We start from the raw sequence: 22,907 nt of genomic DNA on the forward strand, positions 1-22,907 counted from the left end.
TGCCGGATCCTTCAAAAATGCACTACTTTTGGAGGATCCGACACGTATCCGGCCACATTTTCGGAGGAGTCCGAGCAGCATAGGCGTACACACTACCTTCCCCGGACCCCACTTATGGGATTATACTGGATCGTTGTTGTTGTTGTTGTTGCGTAGTTGCGTGCTACGTACCATGGGTGATTACAAGAATCTCCACATAATGTAATTATAGGTAAATTAGAAAAGTACTTTTTAAACTGTCTTTTGATATGTATAAAAGATATATAAAATAAAAAAAATCAGGTAGAAGAAAATTTAAGTAGAAATAAAAATATAATAAATTAAAGAAGTATAGAATGGGGCAACCCAACCGTTTGGTATCAAAAGTTAGTTAAAAAGGCCCCAAAGAAGAATTGAAAGGGTAGTTTTTTCCTTGTAAGATGAAACAGTGTCAGGGGTTCTTGTTAGCCATTATCCTCTTCCAAAATCCCTATGAAAAGAATACAAAATCAAAAGCGTAAACACCAGACTTTGTCATAGTTAGGTGGGAAGTAGTTATAGCAGATGGCAATTTTTTTCTGTATTCTATTCGAGGTCAGCTTTATAACTATCCTAATATCCAACCTTTTTTCTTAATGCCTTAAATTTTACTCATTTGTTATTTCTGGATGATCCTAGTTTTGGTTTGGTTGTGTGCATGTCACAATCACCAATTTCTTTAACTTTACTTGCAATTTATGCATAGACATTTCAGTTTGATCTAATATTCTTTGTAACTTTCTCAACAAACTTCAATTGAAGACCAATTCTTGAAATGGGCATTCACAAAAATATTTTAAACATACTTGTGGAATTATATTCTAGGAATTCAAAACATATTAAAAAGAAAAGGAGGAGACAGTGTAATTGATCTTTGCTTCTGTTAAGTCGGAGCTCAAACTTTCGGAGCTATTAGTTGTGAGAAAAAATGGGAAAACAAGGGTCTCCTAGAGGTCGTCGAGTGGAGAACCAGGAATTAGATATATCATTTGGAGTTAAAGAACATGAATTTCGAAGTTTAGATATGCAACATGGAGGTGATCCTCCTTTAGGAAGAAGGTTATCAGGGGGAGATTACAATTGGGACAAAGTTGTTTTGTCCAAAGGGTTGAAAAATGACTCTTTTAAGTTCAATCCTTCTAAAGGAGTTCATGTTGGGAAGAGGCAAATGTGGTGGCTGCATAGACATATTAAGTCTATTGCTTTCACAATTTTGTTAATGGGCTTTCTTTTCCTTTTAGATTCTCTTGTATGCTTGATTTTTGACCCTGCAATGCTTCAGAATAATTTTTCTTTACAAGGCTCAAGTAAGACCAAGGTATGACATTGTGATTCCTATAGTCTCCTCCCAGTCATTTTACGCCTTTCCAGATAACGATGATATAGAACAACACTAAGGTGATAGGAACTATGATTTTCACACAAGACCCTAGTATACTGAATGGAATGTGTAAACATGAATTTATTAGAATATATAGTATGAACTCCGCAAGGTGATTTATGTTAATTTGCTATCTAATTTTGTACCTGAAGGTGGGAATGCTAGAGAAGACAGCAAAAGAAGGTCCAGTAAAGCTGCATCAAAGGCTGCTAAATCTGGCTGCTGCTTCTCTTGCAGAGGTTGTGATACTCAACCAGATTAATTTCATTCAGAAATTGCATTTAAAACCATAGTCACTAACAATCCTAATATAACTTCTATCTTTTATTTGGCTTTCTTTAAATTGCTGCAGAGGGAGTTTAAGCAGGAGTCATCAAAGTTATGGGAGGAGCCATACCCTCAGGCATCATCTTGGAAACCTTGTGCAGATAAAACTAGTCCACAAGGTAAGGGCATTTTTGCTCTTATGTGTAGTTTGCTCATACATGAATTGTGTTGTTTTACGATATGCACCTTTAGTAGTAGGTGATTCGCTCTTTGAATTTTGAATTTCGGTATATAATTATTTAAAGTTGTCAGGGCAGGGAAACCTAGAAACATCACTGGCTATATACTGATCAGCGCAAATGGAGGACTAAATCAACAAAGAGTTGCTGTAAGTATAGAACACTGCTCTTTCCTTTTTACTGTTATGTTTGCTTATTCTTGAATAGATCATGAAATGAAGTTTTATAATTGTGCCCCCAGGTCTGCAATGCTGTCGCCGTAGCATCTCTCCTAAATGCCACTTTGGTCATTCCCAAGTTTCTTTATAGCAATGTCTGGAAGGATCCTAGGTTTGTTATTTTTGTCTGCTTCTAATTGTCCCTCTAGTTATTCAAATACCCAAGAAAAGAGGAAACATAGTTTTACAGCCAAAATCTCTTCCACCAGTTGGCTTAATTTAACAGCAAGCTATAACACTCTTTTTGCTGCGAGCACAGCCAGTTCGGGGATATATATCAAGAAGACTATTTCATGGATATGTTGAAGGACGAAGTTAATATTATAAAGGAGCTCCCTCCTAATCTAAAATTACTTGATGTAGAAGCAGCTGGAAGTCTTGTACGTTTTTCTCTTTAGTTGAAAAGTTGGGACAGATAGTATTTACTTTGAGGATAGCTTATAATACCTTTCACTTTTGCTAAGATAACTGATGCAGATTTATCAAAGGAAGCTACACCTGCTGAATACATTAAGAAGATACTTCCCCTCCTCTTACGCAATCGAGTTGTTCACTTTCTAGGATATGGAAATAGACTCGGCTTTGACCCATTGCCATATGAACTTCAGGTGAAGAGCATTCTTTAATTGTTTGATTGGCTTTGGAATATATGTATGTTTGGTATAGCATCTGCAAAAAGTATCTAGATTGTGCTACTTATTCATAAGACATTTGTATAAATGATCAATGATGGCATTTTAGTTTTTTGTTCTTTTGTATTGACAAATTTGTATTTTGTTGCAGAGACTAAGGTGCAAGTGCAACTTCCATGCCTTAAAGTTTGTGCCAAAGATCCAAAAAACAGGTTCTTTACTGGTTAGGCGGATTCGGAGGTATGATTTTGCAAGGAGCACATTGGACAAGCAACTTCTTGGAAACTTAATACCGCGTGTTCCATCAATAGAACATAATGCAGCAGAAGGCCCCTCCAAGTACCTTGCTTTGCATTTAAGGTTTGAGATTGATATGGTGGCCTACTCTATGTGTGAATTTGGTGGTGGAGAAACTGAGAGAAGGGAACTGCAAACTTATCGACAAGTCCATTTTCCTTTACTTCTTGAGCGTCTTAAGGAATCAAAGTATAGTTTCTGCTGTACAACAGTTACACACCTTTTAGTTTGACATAGTTTGAGTGATAGTTCAACTGACCATAAGTTTCGGTTTTACTGGTGTCTGCAGGTCTTATTCTCCAGAGGAGCTAAGAAGGATGGGCAAATGTCCATTGACACCAGAAGAAGCAGCACTAGTTCTCGCTGGCCTTGGTTTCAAACATGGGACATACATCTATCTTGCTGGTTCTGACATATATGGAGGTCAATCAAGGATGCAAGCTTTAACTACCCTCTATCCCAACCTAGTGACCAAGGAAAATCTTCTCTCACCAAGTGAACTCGCGCCATTTAGAAACTTTTCTTCTCAAGTAAGTGGCTTCTGATTTGTAGGCATGGGAATACACACACAAACACACAAAAACGAACACATTATGTGTGACCCTAACAACAGGTCACTTATAATGCAGCTTGCAGCATTGGACTTCATTGCATGTGCAACATCCGATGTATTTGCAATAACAGACTCGGGCAGTCAGCTATCATCCCTTGTGTCGGGGTTCAGAACATATTATGGTGGTGGTCACGCTCCCACATTGAGGCCTAGCAAGAAGAGGCTTGCTGCAATTTTGTCAAGAAATAAGACCATAGGATGGAACAGTTTCAAGGAGAAGATCCGAAAGATGATTGATGAAGGTCAGAGAGTGCAGGTACGAGGTCTTGGTCGTAGTATTTATCGACACCCCAGATGCAAAGAATGCATGTGCAGGCATTAGAGTGATCAAACTTTTCCTCAGCAACTCCAAATTCCTTGTCCAACATTGATTTGTTGAGTAAAAGAACATTAGCAGATAGTACATAAAGTTGACCCACTTTTATATCAAATCCAAGTGGAAAAAGTGTTTAAACTTGGCTCGCGTCCAAAAGCTTTTGGCAAGTGAATTTTTGCTTGCACCTTCGTCATTGAAGGCTTAAAACTTTTGCTTGCATCCAACAGAGTATGGTTAAAATGAAATGTAACGGTACAATCTTTTAAGAAAACCTTTTCATTATGCCAAAATAGGCCTTGACATTTATGGCTACAAATAAATTAATAAATATTCATGTCAATTGATCTCTACTTCCTAAGATAGTGCATTCCTCTTTCATTCTAACTCTTCTACCTAGAGAGGTCTTCATTTCCTTTCATCTCCAGTCCTTTGATCCAAATATATCATTAGGGGTCAACCCTGAGATAGGATGAGATAAAACTCTTCTCACTTCAACCTCCTTCCCTTTAGTCCAAAAATGTATCTTTAACACGATCATGAAGGTGGAAAGAAGCGGTTGAGATTAAAAGGGAGAGTGTAAAACTCTTCATTTCGACTATCCCCCTTAAAAGTCCTGAACTTCACCCACCATGGCATTCCTCTGTCTTTCGCACTGTCCTTGTACTCCAATGTGTTGTCCAGGAACACAGAAACCATCAACGCCACAGTCGGGGAAGACAGAAAGATAGTGTTGAGAAAATCATTGAACTGCATAGTTACAGTAGAACCAGATATCAGTTACTGATGACTTTATAGGAAATCAACAAATTTAGAAAGTTAAATATATTATGCTTGACTCACCCATCCAGCCTTGGTATGGGCAGGACCATGAAAAGCAGCAGTAGTGTATTCCCTGAAGTACTCGGGAATAGACAGCCCCAGGAAGAGAGAAACGCCAGCAATGAAGAGGTTTCTCATCGAGTTCATGTTTGTGAACTGCAGAAATGATAATCCCACAGAAGCTGGAAATAAAAGAAATGTTTATCAGTTGGGGAAGATAAACAAAGAGATATAAAGAATGAAGTTGTCAGGAGATGAGTTACTAAAGGTTCTCACCAACAAGACCAAACAAGACACAATATACAGCAGCGAATATTGGGAAAGGTATTGATGCAAATAATGCTCCAAATTTGCCTACAAATGTCAAAATAATGGATTATTTATGAGGAAATAAGTCGAGACTAGCTGAAAGATACTTTCAGATGTGGCAGAAATCACCCACCTAACAGTGAGAAGAAGATCATAAAGCCAGCTGAAATTTGGATAACTCTGCGGCTACCCACACGAGTGCTTCCAAGAAGACCCACATTCTCACTGTTATCATAAATGATATGTCAAACCCGAGAGAAAAATCACAGAGCATAAAGTAATGTAGGACTTGAGTTACTAACATAGAAACTGTGCACCCAGTGGCTGTCCCAAAAAGTCCACTAAACAGGATACCAATACCCTGCAAACAAAAGTTCAACATCAGTCTCTAGCTACATCTCCCTAAAACTTCACATAATATGGGGCTTTCCGTGATTCAATCTTTTTCCGAGAAGAAATTATCATTGGAGAGTTGAAAATCAAAGTTTTCTGCACTTTAAAGTATTTAACATTTTTTAGATCCTCACTTAAACACGACAGGTATGCAGCACCTAATATTATACAACTTGTTTCAAGAATAAAGAAATTCTGGGAATTTGAGAGTCAATAGCATTATATTCTGCATTTAAATTATGCAAGTAAGATCCTTTTGGAAACACTCACTACAACCAACCTATAGAATGTTCCGTGTTTGCAGAGACTAGAGAATCATCAATGTCATGAGAACTCCAGGGGCTCAAATTTTGAGAAGTATTCTTGAAAAGGGACCCCAAAATGAAATTTAACCACTAATAATGAATGTGTGTATTATTTATATCCAGCCGAAGTGAATTTTCATTTGATCACTTGACATAGCAAGATTCAAAAGGTAAGATTTGGTAAAGGATTAGAAGATCTAGGATGCTAACATCATCTATTTATTGGTATTCAACATAAAACATGATATTAAGGATTCATACAAATTCTTTTCAAGATAACATGCTTGTTACAAGTTACTGCACAAACCTGCCAGCCAATGCCACGGCTCAGAACATGAGCTGGGGGTGGTGTCGCACTTGCTAAGCGAGATGCTGCTTTATATGCTCCAGTTGACTGAAGACAAAAGAGTAAGACTTGGTTGTGTACAAAATGGCAAAAATATGACCAATCCATCAATTTAATTAGGTTTAACCTCAATCAATGAGACAAGTACAGCAGCCATCATTCCAAAAGCATGACCAGCATCAAAAGTAGGAGCTCCCCATTGAAGTGGATATGGAATCTTTATCCTGAATACCAAAGTGGAAAAGAGATGAATTCCTCCAATCTTTAAGCCTCTAATAAAATGTGTCGTTTATCAGACCCTATTGTGAACTCTAGAGTGTGTCGTTAGATAAACATGCTACATTATTCATCTAAAAAGTAGAAGCTGAAATTGGATATCAACCATGGTGCAGTGGAAATGAGGTTTGCTCTATCAGTGCGGCAGTGTTTTTGGGTAACCTCTGGGTGATGTTTGTATGCACCACTGGCCGTTAGGAGGTGGGCATAAGCCCAAATAACCGTGATTGACATAATCAGAGCAAATCGTTCCATCACCGGCAGTTGCCTGAACTGGAAGTTTTTCAAATACTGTGCAAAAAATGAATTGATCATCAGGCAGCCATTTTGAAGTTCCCTTACATTTACATTTATGAAAGAGAAGACAGAAAATTTTGGAGTAGCACTATCTCTGTAATCCTCGACATTGTAAAAGAAGACTGACTGGCCAAATATATGAATTTAGTTTCACATAAGCAAGAAGCAAATTATTAGATTGAGGACCAAAAAATGCAGACGTAAAGCTTCAAAAAAATGAAATACCTGAGAGAAGATCACAAATAAAATGAACATTGGTACACCAATTTCCACACACTGTCCAGCCTGTTATAAAGTTGCACAAGCATAAAACAGTAGTCAGTGTAAGCTGACAAAAGCATACAACATTATGCCTGAAACAATTGGATATAACAATAAAGTTTTGTTTTCGGTAGATAAATCCTCAACCTACCACTGGGAAACCCTTATCAAAAAGCCCAAATCCTGCTAGAGCAATTACCGGAACCATTCCAAGTGGGCTGAAAAATCTGAAGTATACAGCAAGTCAGCATTTCGAAGCCATTAACATGATAAACCGTATATGATGAGTGAAAAGAAATTTCATCTTGGTGGTAAATTTGTACCTGGAACAAATAGCCCAAAGTTGACTATAGCCCAAAATAATCTGAACACTTGATGCTACAATCAATGCACCTTGTATTGCTCTCATAGTACTTAAGAATCTCTAAAAGTGAGGATATAACAAAAATAGGGCAATACTATTAGTTTTCTCTAGAAAAATATTAATAAGTCAAGAAATGGCTACTAAATTTGCACTCCTTGAATAAGACAGCCATTCATAAAATGTTACAATCACATCTAGACTGAAGGGAATTTGCAAGATTTAACTTGATCATTTAAAATCACACTAAAAGCACAGATGCTTAGACTGAAAGAACAAAAACATCTCCCCTACTTGAAATGGATGCATATTGAATTAATCATTATAGACCAATATCACTTCCTACTCCATTATTATCAGCAACAAAATGCAGCTAGCTATCTTGAATCCAAACATCATAACAACAACAACAGCAATAACGAACCCAGTGTAATCTCATAAGTGGGGTCTGAGGAGGGTAGTGTGTAAGCAGACCTTACCCCTACCTTGTGAAGGTAGAGAGGTTGTGAAGGTAGAGAGCTGTTTCCGATAGACACTCGGCTAAAAATAAAGTTTTTTGTTGAGTTGGAACTCAAGAACTACAAACATCATACTGCACACTTAATCAGACAAATCACCTACTATTCTCATTTTCTTTTATAACAGAAAAATCACTTAGATCCAGCTGGTGCACGAGTCAAAACCCGATGGATAATGGGCCCACCCCTCTATATCTCTACTTAAGTTAATTCACCTTACTCTTAGGAGTACTTACTTCTTGAGGATCAGTAATCCTTGTCAACGACGAATCATGGATTATGGAAATTACTGGTACCACAAAAGCCCATGACCCTCCAATAACAGTAGGCAAACGGGTTCCAAATAAAGTTTGTAGGAGTGTATTGATTCCTTCCACAAAAAGCAAGGTCTGCACCACCCTCACTTTGTCACCCTGCCATTTAAGAATCAAAAATGCCACCAAACATGACAACATCCAAAATCAGCAGAAAATAATTAAAAAACAACTAGCCATAAACAAATGGGATTTTTAAATTCATGATAATTTTTTCTCCAAGTCAATTGAAAATCAATCTAAGAATGTGAAAGACCATTCAAAGTAATTTAATGTCCAAGAAAGTGTTCTGTTCATTCTTTTAACTTGTAAAAATGACTCTTTTCATGATAATTTTTTCTCCAAGTCAATTGAAAATCAAGTCTAAGAATGTGAAAGGCCATTCAAAGTAATTTAATGTCCAAGAAAGTGTTCTGTTCGTTCTTTTAACTTGTAAAAAATGACTCTCACTTTTCATGAAGGAGTTATTAAATGATTTTTGAGTTTACAATCAATGAAAATACATGAAATTCGGCAAGAAAAAAAAGCATGAAAACTCCAGCAAAAGTAGCTTACATCAGTTCCACCCATCAAAGGAACAAGAAATGAAGGAATCATAACAGCAGTCCCCAATGCCAATATATAATGCTGAAAGCCCAAAGCTATAGCTTCCCCTGTTTCATTCGCACATCCAAATTCAGTTCAAACAGATTCATCTCATGCAAAACACATAGAAATCAAATAACAAGCTCATTCATTGAAAAGATACAAACTTTAGCATACCCCAAGAAGGATTAGAGTCAATACAGTACTCCAAACCCTGAAGCTGGTCCATTGGTGGATGACTAATTTCTTCAGGTTTAGGAGCAGCTGCCATTGCCTCAAAAATTTCTCAATTCTTTCCACTAAAAACTCAAATGGGGTATCAAAAAATGAATCAAGAAAGATGTATGCTAGTTCAATGCAAGTGGGGTTTTAGTAAATCAATGAGATAACAAAGTAAAAGCTGTAAACAACCAAAGTTAGTGAAGAAAAAAGCGAAAAAAAGGTGATTGGAGAGAGAGGGAAAAAGAGAGAAAGAGAGAAGTCAAGGTGATGTGATGTGTATCGGTTTTTATATATACTATACTATATATAGAGTCTTATAGACTATTGAGAAAGAAGATTTAGCAGCCCCCTCTTTGAAAGTGAATTTTTACTTTGCTTATTAAGGTTTATTTAGTGTTGTTTTGGCTTTGATAATGAGAGTGTCCGTTAACTTTTTCATGTATTCCGGAAATGCCCCTGAAGGAACTTCCAAAGACACCTCATGTTACCGTTAGTTTCTGTTGTTTGCTTCACTGTACTTTTATCTGCAACCCTCTTTATTTTTCATCTTTTAACTCAAACTTCATTAAATTAAAACCCCTTTAGACTTGTGTTATCACAAATTAATTACCACTGTACTAGATTATGAATTAGTAATATTTAGTATTACAGAGACTTATAAATTAATTATTTCATAAGAGACATGATTGTGTGAATATTTTTTAAAAATCCTTTAAGATCTATTTTAAAAATATTGTTACCAGAACACGTGAATTTTTATTTTGATTTGATGATAGGCAGAATACTTGGGAAGTTTTGGAAAACAGAAATATTTGAAAAAGAAATTATTTGAATTGTAAAATGAAAGAATTTTCCTTTTCAGTTTAGATGAATTTTTGGCATTTTTTAAAATAGAAAGTAATAGAAATTATAGTCACTTCTTTTATCCATGCAACTAATTTTAGCCAAGTACGAGGATGCCATGTGATGCTTGACTTATTCGCGGTCAACTGACTTTTTTCTTTGACTTAGATTGATATATGTGTAATGATAGGTGAAATAAGATTTTGGCTATGAACGAAAATGGTAATTTAATTTTATGATTTAATTTGTAATTAGAAGTTGAAAGTTCAATTGATATACTATTCGGTTTCACTATTTCATGTTATTTTTATGTTAGATTCCAATACCTTTTATAGAATAACTATGAAGGTTGGATTTTGTTGTTCGTTTCTGTCCATTTTTTGTCTTCCATTTCTGGTTAGAGAAATTAATAAGTTTGGAATTCTTTTTATTTTTTAGCAAACTATCTGTTTGATGGAATTTTGCAACAAAAAGAAAAAGAAAAAATAACACGTATCTTTCGGAAGTTTCATTTTTTCTAGAGTTAGAAGCTCAGTTTGGAAGTTGAAAAGGACTTAGCTCTAAAATCTAAAGGCTGCGATTGTATGGGTCAAAATCTGATCAAGGGGATCTCGCGTGAAATAAGACAATCAAGAATCAATTAGGTGGAGGTCATTTTTAAGAAATAACATTGGCGAGTCGAGCAGCTAAGGTCGAGCACTCAAATCGGCCAAAACGGCTAGTTTAGCAATAAGATATTTTAAAGGAATATTCTGCAGAATATTCTCTGCACTTGTACTTTCAGTAGGTAAGGGATATGTCCTATATAAGTAGGAAGAGAGAGAGAAAGAAAGATGTATGTAATATTCTACATGATAAACTCTCTCCAGAAAAGTTGACTCTCAACTAACTGCAAAAACATCATCTTTATACAAGATTCGATTTGTTGTTTGTCTCAAGCTTTTTCACATCAGATCCGATAAAGTTCTCTATATTCCCACGTTTGGTTACCTTACTTCCCTGTAGAAAGAGAATAATCATCCACCTCATTGAATATTTGGATGAATCATTCTCTCTATTTACATTTATTGTCATTTATCATATTTATTGCTTGTCACTATCCCCTTATTCATCTATTACAATATCATCAAACACCCCATTGATATTTAATAGCCTTGAATGCGATTTTTATATTATTGATATCCATCAATCTTGGATCTAGAACTTATTATATTTAACTAGAATATACTCGTTATTATTTTATTTAATTAGTTTAACAAAAAAGCTTAACACTTTTTGGTCAAACATCGATGAAATTTAAATAAAACTCTATTTGTGTATGAGTGGATAAATGTGATTGTCCAATCTAGTGCTAGATGCGAAATGTGCAAAGTAAAGTTTCAAATAATAAGTGTATGACTAAAATAAATTTAATAATAACAATCAGAGAGGTCAATACAAGTCTATATTTATTATTTAGGAAAAGACTTGTGCATTTCATGTGCAATATGTAGTCAATAAACAATTGATATAACCTACCTGAACGAAACCCTCTTAAATGTTCTATACCTTTGCATTTAGAAATATATTTATGAAAAAAAAGGAAGAAAGAGAGAAAATAATTGGTGAAAGTAGAATCTATGAACACCATAAAGATTCTTTAGTTTATGCAGAAATAGAACAGTGTGAGTAAGACCCAACGTGTGAAGGGGACATTAAAACAGTATATTAATTTCATCAACGTCTCTCTTTATATGCAAGGACAAGAGGCAGCTTAGATATTCGAGCCTATTTATAGTACTAGTAGTATATTTGATATGGAAGATTATACATTCTAAATATTTTTGGGCTCAAAATTTCTCAACTTTTTCCCTGCAAAAACAGCGAAAATTGAGGGATTTTCCTCTCTTCTGTCGACTTCACAATAATAAGTATACTTGCTCCAAGCCAACAAACATTCATAAAGATAGCCAACCTGGTGGGGTTTTGTTTTATAGACGACGAAACAAATACAGTAAAATAATTTTTTTACTTCCTCCCTACTCATTTTACGTGGTGATGTATAATCGGACACGGAACTAAAAAAGAAAGATTTTGACACATCAAATATACATACATACATACAATCAAATGAGTTGTGGTAACTGCTAAGAGTTTTGCATGTCTTTTTTTATTTCTCGCCCCTCATAAAAGGATGAACTTTTAAATTATATCATTAATGATAAAATGAGGTTAATAAAATTATAGTATAGTTTTTCAAACATGACAATCTTTGTACCACATAAAATGGGGATGCATAGGAAGTACAACTAATAATTTCAAAAATGTTTTGAAAGATAAAACTAATCAGATTATGTCTTATCTTTTTCGCTGGACTTTATGTCTATCTCAATATCCAATATATCAAGAAGTCAAATCCATGTGTATCTTCTATTAACGTCTAAACTTGTTTCGGTATAATTATTTAAATACATAGAGGTCCTCTTTTTTTTAAAACCAAAATATACATGCATTTGCAGACAAGAATTCTGAAAAAAGAAAGAGAATATGTAAAAATAATAAAAACCAACTCTCTCTTTTCTAGATCAGATAGAATTATAATAAAGAGAGGTGCTTTATTTAAGATGAGAGGTCCAATATTAATCTTTTGAAAAAACATAACAGGTCATAAAGAGGAAAAAAGATTTGAAATTGTAGTTATTTCTATTTAGACATCAAATCGAATTTACAAGGATAACTCAAAATTTAGTGATGAAATTCTTTCTCTAGCTAGTCCTTTAGAAGCATATATTTCTTCCTCTTTCCTTTAACGAAAATTATTAGAAATCGGAACTTGTACCAGCTAATTTCATTTTGGTGCTTTTCTGAATAAATTAGGCATGCCAAAGTTCTCTGAACCGAGTATTTTTACTACGTCAAATATAATACTCCCTCAGTCCCGTTGGTTTTATGTGATGGTGTAATTCGAGAATGAAATAAGTTTGAGAAAATCATAATAAGAAAACTTTTTGACTCCCCAAATAATAATATCAGAAAACGACATAAGAATAGTTGAATTAGGATAATAAGTATGAGATTCGTAGTTGTCAGTCGGGCTAAGAAGACCACCCCTTGGTACAATGGTAGGATATTTCATTTGTTGTGATATTTCAGGGATATTTCATTTGGTGGGATATCTTATGGGATTCGTCTTTAAGAGCCCCGACTAATCCGGGGTACACAGGCCCTCGGCAAGGAGTTTCCCGTAAGTGCACCACTGTTAATTCAGGTTTTACCCAGTCCGATGGCCCTCAGAAATTGTTTGCACCCAGTGGGTTTCGAACTTGAGACCTTGAAAGGGAGCAAACCCCAAGGCTCAAGTCAATTGCCACCAGGCCAACCCCGAGGGTTATTAGCTATTCCACTCTCTATATGGGATAGTTAATCCCATTATTTTAATATATAAGTTATACCGAAATTAGCTAATACCCCAAACTAAATATGAAATAAAGTTAATTCCAAACTTTATCCGGACTTGTTATTCTTATCACATGTACCAAACGACCCCTAAAAGGAAGTTTACTTTAGCAAAACTGCGAGAAAATTTCACTTTTTGCATTTCATAAAGTAAAAAAGGCTATATATACCAAAAATACTTAAACTCAATGTTTATAATAAACCAATAGATTCAATACAAATAAAATTGAAGAACACATACTTATTTAACCTTTTTAAGATAAAAAGTCATATGCAAGACATGTGTTTTCTTTCATCAAATACTAATACAAGTACTCCGATTGTGATATTTTTCGCTTCTTAAGATTCAAACTTTAAGAACTTTGATCAATATTTTAGAATACTGTTTTCACCATATTGGCATGAGAAGAATTGCAAGTTATAGTATTTTTCATATAGTTTTTCAATATCTAAATTTTTAATTAAATCGATCAATCTAATTTAATTTTAAAAAACAGTCAAATTAGCTCTCGAACAATAAAAATTGAAACATGGGAGTTAGATGTTCTCCCAATAGGATAGGACTGCTTGACCTACAAAAGGAATGTGGATGGATAGTGGATACTTTAAAAAGTCGGGAAATAAAGGGGAACTTTAAAAGAAGTTAAGAAAAGGATGTGTGCGAGAGATCAGATACCATTGATTGCTCCACATTTTTCAAATTAAAAATGCAAAAGCTCTTTACATTGGGATCTTAGGATGTGACCCCTGATTTGAACTTTTTATGTGCAAATTTACCTAACAAGATAGACCCTCAAATAGAAATAGGCCAGCGTGGATTTGAAACTTAAAAAAACTCTGGGCAACGTCATCCAAGATTAAATTTCACAAACTTTACAACACAATTGCAAATATGAGAAAATTAATCAAAAGTAGTGCTATCATATGAGGGATTTGAAACTTTAAAGAAAAAGGTAAATAACTCTATCTAAGGGGTATATTCTTTAACCCAAGTAGAACTAAAACTCAACCCAATTTCAACATAAAGATAAGGATTACAGTTCACAGTTCACAATTCACAATTCACAATTCACAATACAAGACAAGCTAGGCTAGAATTTAGAAAGTTCATACTTAAAAGATGACTAAGAGGGTTCTTGTGGCCTTTAGGATTCCTTTTAGAAAGGAATTTGCTTTCGGTTGAATGACTAGTAACGAAAAACTCAATAATGAAATTTGACTGGATAAAGAAACAAGGTGTCCAACTTTTCACAAAAAGTACATAAACAAATTTTCGGCTCCTTTATAACTCTAGCCAAAGGGTACAGCTAAAAAGAGAGAAGTTTCATCCAAATAGAACGGGGTCTTCCTCAGAATAAAAAAGTTCGAGTTGAAAATTTTCTATAATATTCCAAAGGTGTACTTTGCATCTATGGCACAAAGGGCAAAAAGAATCTAATACAATTTACTCTCCCCAATTGTCATATTGACAAATTTTCACACGACCTTCAATTTCCGACTGTGTAAGTACATTCCTGACTTCAAAATCCATGATTAATTTCACAAAGTAAAAAAACTGGGTATCAATGTATGCAATTTACAATAGATGCCAGTAAATTGCCTCTCTAAATGAGGCACCACTGCTCGAAGGAAGATAACTTTTTTGTCTCTGGCAAACTTTTGCAGGACGGGATTGTGTTGGCAAGACAAATATAAAAAGCTCTAAAGCTCGTCTACACACAGCAAAGATGATCATAATCCCGAGTCCATAATCTCTTTAGAGGCATTACTTTCATGTCTATGCTTGGGTGCTGCAGCTGTAATATTTCAGAGTCAGTGAATCTAATTAGATTGTCAAGATCTTCTATCTAACTTCTTGTCACTAGGTCGCTTCTCTTCTGCCTCTTTGCGTCTTTGTTGCCTGTAGAAAAGGAAAATGAACCATCACCACATCATCCACTAAATGAAACATAACTCCACCCTCTGATAGATGAAACGTCAGTACATCTCTATATTTGGAAAACAAGGATTATGAAAGGTTTTTGGGTACCAAAAAGTAATAAAAAGTGAAACATGAATCTCCTTTTTTGGATGAAATACAAAAAGTAATAAATTAGCTTTACTCCATTAAGGATAGGGACTGCATGACCCACAAAAACAATGTGGAGGGAAACGTATATAGAAGTTTAAGAAGAAGAGATGTATGCGACATTAGACGCCATGGATTGCTCCTATAAATTTTAAAATGCAAAAGCTCTTAGGACTGATGTTTTAGGATGTGACGCCCATAATCTGAAGTTCTTTCTTGCTGCAAGTTTGACTAACAAACAGACAGCCGATAGGAATAGCAGTGTATCTAAGAAGTCGAAGAAATCTATTGAAACTCCATTTCAAAATCAAGATCACAAATTTAGGACCCCGTAGTAACTAGTAAGCTGAAAGACAGATAGATTTTAATTCCATATATGAGTTATTATGTTAATATGTTGAGAGAGAGAGAGATGTTTTACTTCTAAAATATAATGTGCTGCAATTGAATTAACAATGAAAATCTGACACATCTTTGAACTGGAAATACATTCATAGCTTTATGAAGTTAGCATCTCTCTCCTCTCTTTTTTTTTTATTTATAAAATATCATTTTAATAATATGAATGATCGGCAATAAGGGAACGCTGGTGAGTCATGTTTACAAAACGAAAACTCAATTCCCTTAAAAAAAAAAAGATAAGGTGCAAAACCTCAAGTTTCTTTGTAGGCTATGTAATGAAGTTACAATTTCTTACATTAGCATGATGATATACATTCTTGAACTACACACACTACACCCTTTGCTAAATGAAACACAACTAGATGTGAGCTTAACCATGTTTTAAAAGGCAGGGGGCATGCAAGGCGTTTTACCTAAAACGAGGCAAGGCATAAGACCCCCGACACGTAAGTCCCATGGATCTTCAATTTTATATTTTATAATTAATAAATAAGCTTTAATTTTTCTCAAATATGAAAATTTGATTAAATTTTGGTAAAATATTAAAAAGAAAATATAGGAAAATTATTATAATTATTATCTGAGTGAACTAACAACACAAAATGTGATAATACCTGAGGTACATCTTAATGATATTTTACTTTTAGTTCTTTACACATAACGGATAAGAAAAAAGTAGAAAAAGCTTAAGCAAACAAATCCTGTTCAATAGCTTTGGATAGGCTTAAATACAATTAGAATTCAAACAAGCAAATAAAGTATATGCTGAACGTAATATCACAAGCCATGGATCACAATGATCTACACCCAAAATATGATTAAAATGCAGAGAGTTTCATATTTCTGACGGGGAGAACAAAAAATAAAGCAGCAAGAGGGACGAAACATATATTTTAAAGTTGTAAAGTAGTGGTGAAACAAAGAGCACGAAAACATGAGGACAAAAAGCTTTGAGTCTTCGACAATCGAGGAGCAAGGAGGTTTCTTCAGCAAAGAAGTTAACGAGTTAGGGATATTTTTCTCTGGTGGAACAAGGCGTATGCACGAAGAGGGTTTAAAAAAGAAGTGGGAATTGCCTAATTATCCCTAATTTAGTTGAGATCCATAAGGCATGAGTCCTAAGCTTGGTGCACTTATTGCGCCTTGGAGTGCGCTATGTTATATAGTGTGTTTGCCCCCTAATTTAGTTGAGATCCATAAGGCGTGAGTCCTAAGCTTGGTGCACTTACTGCGCCTTGGAGTGCGCCATGTTATATAGTGTGTTTGCCCACAGGAACTACGCCTTTCCATACTGCCCTGAAGCTTTTTCGATATTACGCCCCACCATGGGACTCGCCAAAAAAGCCTTTTAAAGCACTGAGCTTAACTACTTCCATTATAATTCCTTTTTTTCCCTTTTTTATTTGTGTCTCTATTTTAACTTAAATAGTGAGCCTTTTAGGGATTTTGGCAAAAAAATCACACAAAAAATGGCTATATTACGAACATTAAGAATACCACTGCGAGGAAGGAAAAGTGCCTCAACCTACATAAAGATAAGATTTCAGCAAAGAAAAGAAAAGCTTTTCGATATCTTTAGTGTATTTCCTAAGAAACCAACACTGCACCACTCTATAGACTAATAGGAGGCATATATATCCATCTTCCAGTATTTGTGTATTTTGCTCAAGGCAAGTGCTCTACCTATTGCACCATTTGCACACATCTAACCAGGCATACCTTAGACAGTCATAGGGATGTTATGGTGAAATCTTACAACTATGAAAAGATAAAACAATGTGGGACTTACACAACATGTTGAATTTTCAACCCATCATGGCTCGAAATCAATTATTTCTCAGAAAGTAATACCCGAGGCTCATTATTATTAGAAAGCTAAGAAGTAGTTAGCCACCCTTACAATCTAAACCTTTCTTATCCCGTAGGGTGGCCAGGGGAGGTGGGTCAAATGATGCAAAGGAAACTCTACGAGATTACAGAAATACAGATAAAACGAAGTCGTAATAAACTTACGCATAAGCAGTGTAGCCAGTACCAGCATTAGCAGCTGATAAAAGTGCTGCATGTGCACCAACAGCAGAAACAGGATCTCTCCGATCAACGTCCACCTAAAAAAGTAACATTTGGGGTTATAAACAAGAGGCATCGGGGATGATCAAATGCAATTTAATTGACATTGCGCAGATAAAAACCTTGTCCCACTTCGACTTTTTGTTCTGTCTACCATCCCGAGTTACAACATCTACAGTGGGTGGTAATGCACCAACAGAGACAGGAGCCATCCCATGCAAAAGAATTGCAGAGAGAAAATGAGTAATGCAGGAACTCTTATAATCAATCGTGAATGGAGACCTGTGCTACAGAAATTTTGACTCGAAGAAGAAAGGTGGGTAACCTGGAATTGGTAAATTGATTTTTGGTGTAGGAACCATAGCTGCAGGTTGTGTTCCTCCCGATATGAAGTCAACTTTTGGACTCCTCTTCCTCTCTTGCTCCCTTCTCTCCATTTCACGCTTCATGTCAACTTCTGCTTACAAAATAAATATTCCAATCAATATTTCTTATGGGTAACGCATTCGTAGATAAGAAATTATCCAAAAACTCAAAAGAAATTATTCTAACACTGAAATGAACAAAATTTGGTGAATGCTTAACCTCAAAATAAATAGACATCCTTTAAACCTCCTATAGCTCCCAACAAAAAAGTTGAAAAGGTATGATGTTAGCTACATGACATGAAAATCCTTGTGGCGTGTACTTTAGATCCACTAAAAAGGCTGTATTTTTAGATATAAAGTCACTCATCTTCAGGACGGTACAACATACTAAGATTTTCTAACAGCTATCTGTCAGAGTCCTAAAATAACGGAACTTTTACGATTTTAAAATTTAAACCCCAAAATGAATACCAGCAAAAAGATATGATTGAACTGAATTCTCAGAAAAAGTCATTATCCCATTCTTGTTCCAGATTCACAGAAGGAACTATTTTGTTAACAAAAGTATAACAGTGGAAGTAGCAAAATTGTTCAAACATGCCATAACAAATGCAACGCAAAAGTAGATATTTCTAGTCGAAAGATAGACAAAAAAATAGAAAATTATATTGCTAGTAACCTATTTCATCATAGAAGTCACTTTTGTCATATCCACGCGGATCAAATACGTCTTTATCGAAGCAAGATCCTATCTGGTCAATATCTTGATAAGTCACTGCATGCAGCAAGAAGTCTGGATTCCGGTACTCCTTTCTGTTGCGCACTTCTGCATTAAAGCTTCTGCCAGTAGTCTTCTTTAAAGCAAGAAATTTAATGATCTTTTCCTGCAGAATGAATTGACAAGAAAAAGAGTGTAACAAATTAAAAACAAATTAGCCAAATCAATCACCTACACAACAAGGGTACACCAAAAGGCCCTCTTATATATAAATGGTAAGTTCACAGAAAAATGGAAGCCAAAAGTAGTTTCCTTTAGTGTATTCCAAATGGGTAAGCAGTTTCTGGTTAGCTAGTATGATAAAGGTTCACTTTTTACTGGCACGTATGTTCCATTCAAGGTCAAATTACTAAATGACACTAGATACATGGACTGTTCAGAGTCTAAATCTCTTACCAACTCGGAAACTTGCCTATGCCAAAAGCATGATATACTTTCAAACTGAGCTTATTGTAGTCCACTTAAGATTTGTCAAGAAGTAGAAAATAAAGGATACATGACAGGATAGAGTATTTATACATTACACGTGTGTGTGTGTGTGTCAGAGAGAAAGAGAGAGAGGGCGAGAGAGAGTGAATGAGATATTGTGTCTGTGTGAGAGATTTAGCCAGCACAGATTTCATGGTCGGGACAACTGAAAAACATTCATTTTAAGTTCTTGCTTCATCTCCCTCAGTTCATTTCAGCCAGTCCCTCATGTAACCAACCATTCCTTTACCAATCACTGTAGAATTGAGAAACATATTTCTCAAAGTCCCAACTCAGACAGTGCATAATCTATAGCAGAAAGGTGCTGCATAAGATACAAATTCATTTTAGAAGACATAATGCAAGAGACATATAAGTTGCCAATATCATCTAAATGTACACTACAGAAGCAAGTGCGAAGATGCAGAGCTTCAACTTTAAAGTTCTATTTCAAAGTCAGTGCTACCTCAAAATAGTGCATATATAAATTAAGATAAGCACATTTCCAATATCATTAAAGTTTGGAAAATACTACTACCGCCACTTACTTGCAATTCATCTGAGCACTTTTCCTTTGGTGGAGGACGAAGAAATTTCTCCAACGAATCTACATCTTTTTGTTCTTCTGCAGGAACCATATCAGATTCTTCAGCCACTCCATGTCCTTCATTAACAGCAAAGTCCATAGCATCATCGATCCGATCAGATGGTTCAACTGACTGAGGAGGGGTTTGAGTGCTCGGTGTCCTAACCTGAAGAGCTGGTGAAGCTTTTTCTATAGATTCAACTGAAAAAGAAAATAGCGAGATTTTTAAGCTTGAACTCCCAAATTAATAAGGTGCACAAAACAACAGAGTTCTCTTTTTAGTTTTGACTTTGAATAATTGGAGTAACATTAGTCAATCTTACTTCACAAATGCGGAAGACGTCTTTTTTACATACCAAATATATGGATCAAAAAACTGCAATGGCAATTTCTTACCAAATGACGTTCTGCTACCCAACTAAAAATGATTTCTTTTACCCAAAAGTTGCTCCCATGCATATTTATGAAGAAGCTTATAAAAGAAACTCCCTGTCCCAATTTATTCCAAATATCGACTAGACATGGAATTTAAGAGAAAATGATACTTTTGACACATAAATTAGACTGACTTTCTCTCTTGTATCAAGTGAGGTCTACAACAAGTCATGTCAATTCTCATAAGAGTGTGCAAATAAGGGCAAAATGAAAATGTGTAATCTAAATAGTTCTGAAAATAGAGAGGCGTACTTAGGAAATAGAGACAAACAAACTGCGATAGAGGGAGTGAGATAATAATTGGTTGAATTACAATAGTTGATTATACATTGAGAACACTTGCTTCAATTTGATCCATATATGAACGAAGTAAACCACACTAGGCATATAACTTGTAGGATCACTTCAAATAAGCAAGGGCCATAACCAAAAAAAAAAGTATAGAGCGGCGCAGAGCTGAATATAGAAAAACACAAAGCCTACATACATACCACTAACAGTTTGAAGTTCCTCTCCATACAAGACTCTCCCACTGGCCATTATTTCTCCTTCCTACATTCATAACTTCATTACATGAATAATAAATCTCTAATAGTATCCTATTAAACTGAGTCTTCTAGCATGATTTAAATCAAATTTTAAATGAGAGCATAAAATAAGAGTAGCTACCTCAGGTTCGGGAGACATATTAACTTCATCATGACCATAGTCAACAATTGTAAGCCTTCCTCGTCTAGTCACATTCACATTCAAATCCATCGGTTGAGGATTATTTGGAGAAGCGACCGACATAAACGGCGTCGTAGTGGTAGACCCAATTACCCCTAAGCTCGAAACCGTCAAAGTTTCAGCATATTGCGGTTGCTGCTGAAGTTGTTGAATCAGTGGTGATGGAGTCGAACTCCGACCCGAATCAGAACCAACAATTCTGTTGTTGTTGTCATCTTGGAGAAGCTCGGAGTTCATGTTTTCGGATTCAGGTTTGTATTCTTCTTGCCTTGCTTCGTCTTCTTCTTCTTGGCGTTCTTCCATTTCGTCATCTTCGTCATCGCCGTAGATCGATAGCAGAGCGATACCCTCTGATTCTTTCTTCCGTGACATACTTCAATTAGCGCTTTTGGTAAATGAATTGGGGATTTTCGAAGTGTTCAAATTTCAGGGTTTTTTGGAAGATGAAAATAATGAAGATTTGGGGGCTCCGTGGGGAGCTATTGGGTTGAGGAAAGGTCCGGTTCGGGTTGGAAAGAGATACGGGGTGAAAATTAATTTTTCCTTCTCGAGATTGCCTCAAAAACAACATAGCATTTGCATCTATACCCGCTTTTTGTGTCACGTTTTAACTTGTGCCCGCTTTGTAAAAAAAATTACAAGCATACTCGTTTTTTCGCATAACTCAAGCATAAGGGGCTGAATTAGCAAAGACAATCGCGCAAAACTTCAGCATTCTAGTAGTCGGGCCTGAAGTTCAGCTCTAGAGCAGCTGAAGTTTTTGTTTTGTAACTGTCGAAATTTTTGTTTGTAACTGGCGAAGTTTTTATTTGTAAGTTTCAGCTCTAGAGCTGAAGTTTTGTTTTTTAACAATAGAAAGTTTTTGTTTTTTAACTAACGAACTTCAGCTCTAGAGCTGAAATTTTTTGTTTGTAACTGGGAAACTTCAGCTCTAGAGCTGAAGTTTTTGTTTTTTTAACTGGCGAAGAGCTGAAGTTCCAAGACTGCAACTGATAGCTGTAACTCAACAGTGTTATCCATGAGTTCGTGGAAGAAAAGAAATGACTGGACAAGAAAATATACAGCACTATTAGCATGGGAAAACGTATGGTATCCAAAATCTGCTGGGGGTTTCAATATTATTGCTATGATTGGATGGGCATCGACTTCTTTTTCATTCGTCAATGTTGCTTTTTGTTAATAAACGGGTCCAGACCAACCAAGGCAACAATGTTACCACAAGGTACATCCTCAACAGTTTCCTGCTTCTTACTCATCCGATAAGAGTTCACACTGACGAAGAAAACAAGTTACACTAGAAAAGCAGCACGAGAAGCCTAGATTTCTGGCACTTTTGTACAGAGATGTATTAGTGGTTTTAACTATAGTCAAACTTATACATAACCGTAACAGATTTCTTGCAGAAAAGGGAGAAGGAGGAGTTTGAGAAAGAAGAGGCGGATATAACTTTGAAGAGGAGAAGGAGGAGGAGGAGAAAGAGAGCTGAAGTTATTTAAAAAGTGAGTACAAGTTAAAAAAAAAAAATAGGTATAGGTTAAATGGGGGCGACCAAATAGGACGCCCCGTGCAATTTTTACAAAAACAACAAGGGCAAATGACACAAATAGTAGGAAACTTCTGCATTTTGACCCCAGTAACAAGAATTTCGGGTAGAAAGCCTGGTGTCAAAATTTTAAATTTTTAACAATTACAATAGTTAAAATTCGGGTGGTCATTACTCATTAGAATTCCACATGCT

At 35.5% G+C, this 22,907-nt stretch overlaps 3 protein-coding genes across 4 annotated transcripts; 1 reads left to right on the forward strand and 2 right to left on the reverse strand.

The window, feature by feature from the left end:
* Positions 1–773: 773 nt before the first annotated feature.
* On the forward strand, positions 774–4,583 carry LOC107804424 (O-fucosyltransferase 8). 2 transcript variants are annotated; one of them, XM_016628319.2, is made up of 10 exons: positions 774–1,336; positions 1,552–1,638; positions 1,752–1,845; positions 1,972–2,054; positions 2,147–2,235; positions 2,383–2,503; positions 2,588–2,731; positions 2,907–3,241; positions 3,342–3,582; positions 3,682–4,583. In XM_016628319.2, the coding sequence occupies exons 1-10, from the start codon at positions 947–949 to the stop codon at positions 3,985–3,987; spliced, it is 1,890 nt and encodes a 629-aa protein (XP_016483805.1). In that variant the 5' UTR covers positions 774–946; the 3' UTR covers positions 3,988–4,583. The 2 variants fall into 2 exon arrangements, with proteins under 2 accessions (XP_016483805.1, XP_016483806.1); XM_016628320.2 differs by having other exon boundaries at positions 776–1,336; positions 1,984–2,054.
* LOC107804425 (nucleobase-ascorbate transporter 2-like) lies at positions 4,242–9,306 on the reverse strand. The gene is made up of 14 exons (XM_016628321.2): positions 8,943–9,306; positions 8,736–8,833; positions 8,103–8,279; positions 7,311–7,411; positions 7,139–7,214; positions 6,952–7,011; positions 6,536–6,720; positions 6,281–6,377; positions 6,115–6,201; positions 5,412–5,470; positions 5,243–5,334; positions 5,077–5,154; positions 4,822–4,982; positions 4,242–4,728 (listed from the first exon to the last, which is right to left on the reverse strand). Exons 1-14 carry the CDS (start codon positions 9,034–9,036, stop codon positions 4,516–4,518), a joined length of 1,578 nt encoding a protein of 525 aa, XP_016483807.1. The 5' UTR covers positions 9,037–9,306; the 3' UTR covers positions 4,242–4,515.
* A 5,311-nt stretch (positions 9,307–14,617) lies between these two features.
* LOC107804423 (uncharacterized) lies at positions 14,618–21,670 on the reverse strand. The gene is made up of 8 exons (XM_016628318.2): positions 21,110–21,670; positions 20,932–20,992; positions 19,968–20,206; positions 18,853–19,057; positions 18,131–18,262; positions 17,928–17,977; positions 17,749–17,843; positions 14,618–15,165 (listed from the first exon to the last, which is right to left on the reverse strand). Exons 1-8 carry the CDS (start codon positions 21,539–21,541, stop codon positions 15,099–15,101), a joined length of 1,281 nt encoding a protein of 426 aa, XP_016483804.1. The 5' UTR covers positions 21,542–21,670; the 3' UTR covers positions 14,618–15,098.
* Positions 21,671–22,907: the final 1,237 nt, after the last annotated feature.

Source organism: Nicotiana tabacum, chromosome 3, assembly GCF_000715075.1.
Source record: "Nicotiana tabacum cultivar K326 chromosome 3, ASM71507v2, whole genome shotgun sequence".
NCBI classification, from domain to species: Eukaryota; Viridiplantae; Streptophyta; class Magnoliopsida; order Solanales; family Solanaceae; genus Nicotiana; species Nicotiana tabacum.

Bases quoted from the DNA above. Each gene is read 5' to 3' on its own strand.
- LOC107804423 (XM_016628318.2), bottom strand. From the start codon at position 21,541: ATGTCACGGAAGAAAGAATCAGAGGGTATCGCTCTGCTATCGATCTAC. The intron at 18,263-18,852 runs GTTACTAGCAAT...TTTTGTAAGCAG, and splicing joins TGACTTCTATGATGAAATAG to AAGTTGACATGAAGCGTGAA. The intron at 15,166-17,748 runs GTAAGTTTATTA...CCTTTTCTACAG, and splicing joins ACTGGCTACACTGCTTATGC to GCAACAAAGACGCAAAGAGG.
- LOC107804424 (XM_016628319.2), top strand. From the start codon at position 947: ATGGGAAAACAAGGGTCTCCTAGAGGTCGTCGAGTGGAGAACCAGGAA. The intron at 2,236-2,382 runs GTTTGTTATTTT...CTGCGAGCACAG, and splicing joins AATGTCTGGAAGGATCCTAG to CCAGTTCGGGGATATATATC. The intron at 2,504-2,587 runs GTACGTTTTTCT...ACTTTTGCTAAG, and splicing joins TAGAAGCAGCTGGAAGTCTT to ATAACTGATGCAGATTTATC.
- LOC107804425 (XM_016628321.2), bottom strand. From the start codon at position 9,036: ATGGCAGCTGCTCCTAAACCTGAAGAAATTAGTCATCCACCAATGGAC. The intron at 7,215-7,310 runs GTACAAATTTAC...TGTATACTTCAG, and splicing joins CTTTGGGCTATTTGTTCCAG to ATTTTTCAGCCCACTTGGAA. The intron at 6,202-6,280 runs GTTAAACCTAAT...TTTTGTCTTCAG, and splicing joins TACTTGTCTCATTGATTGAG to TCAACTGGAGCATATAAAGC.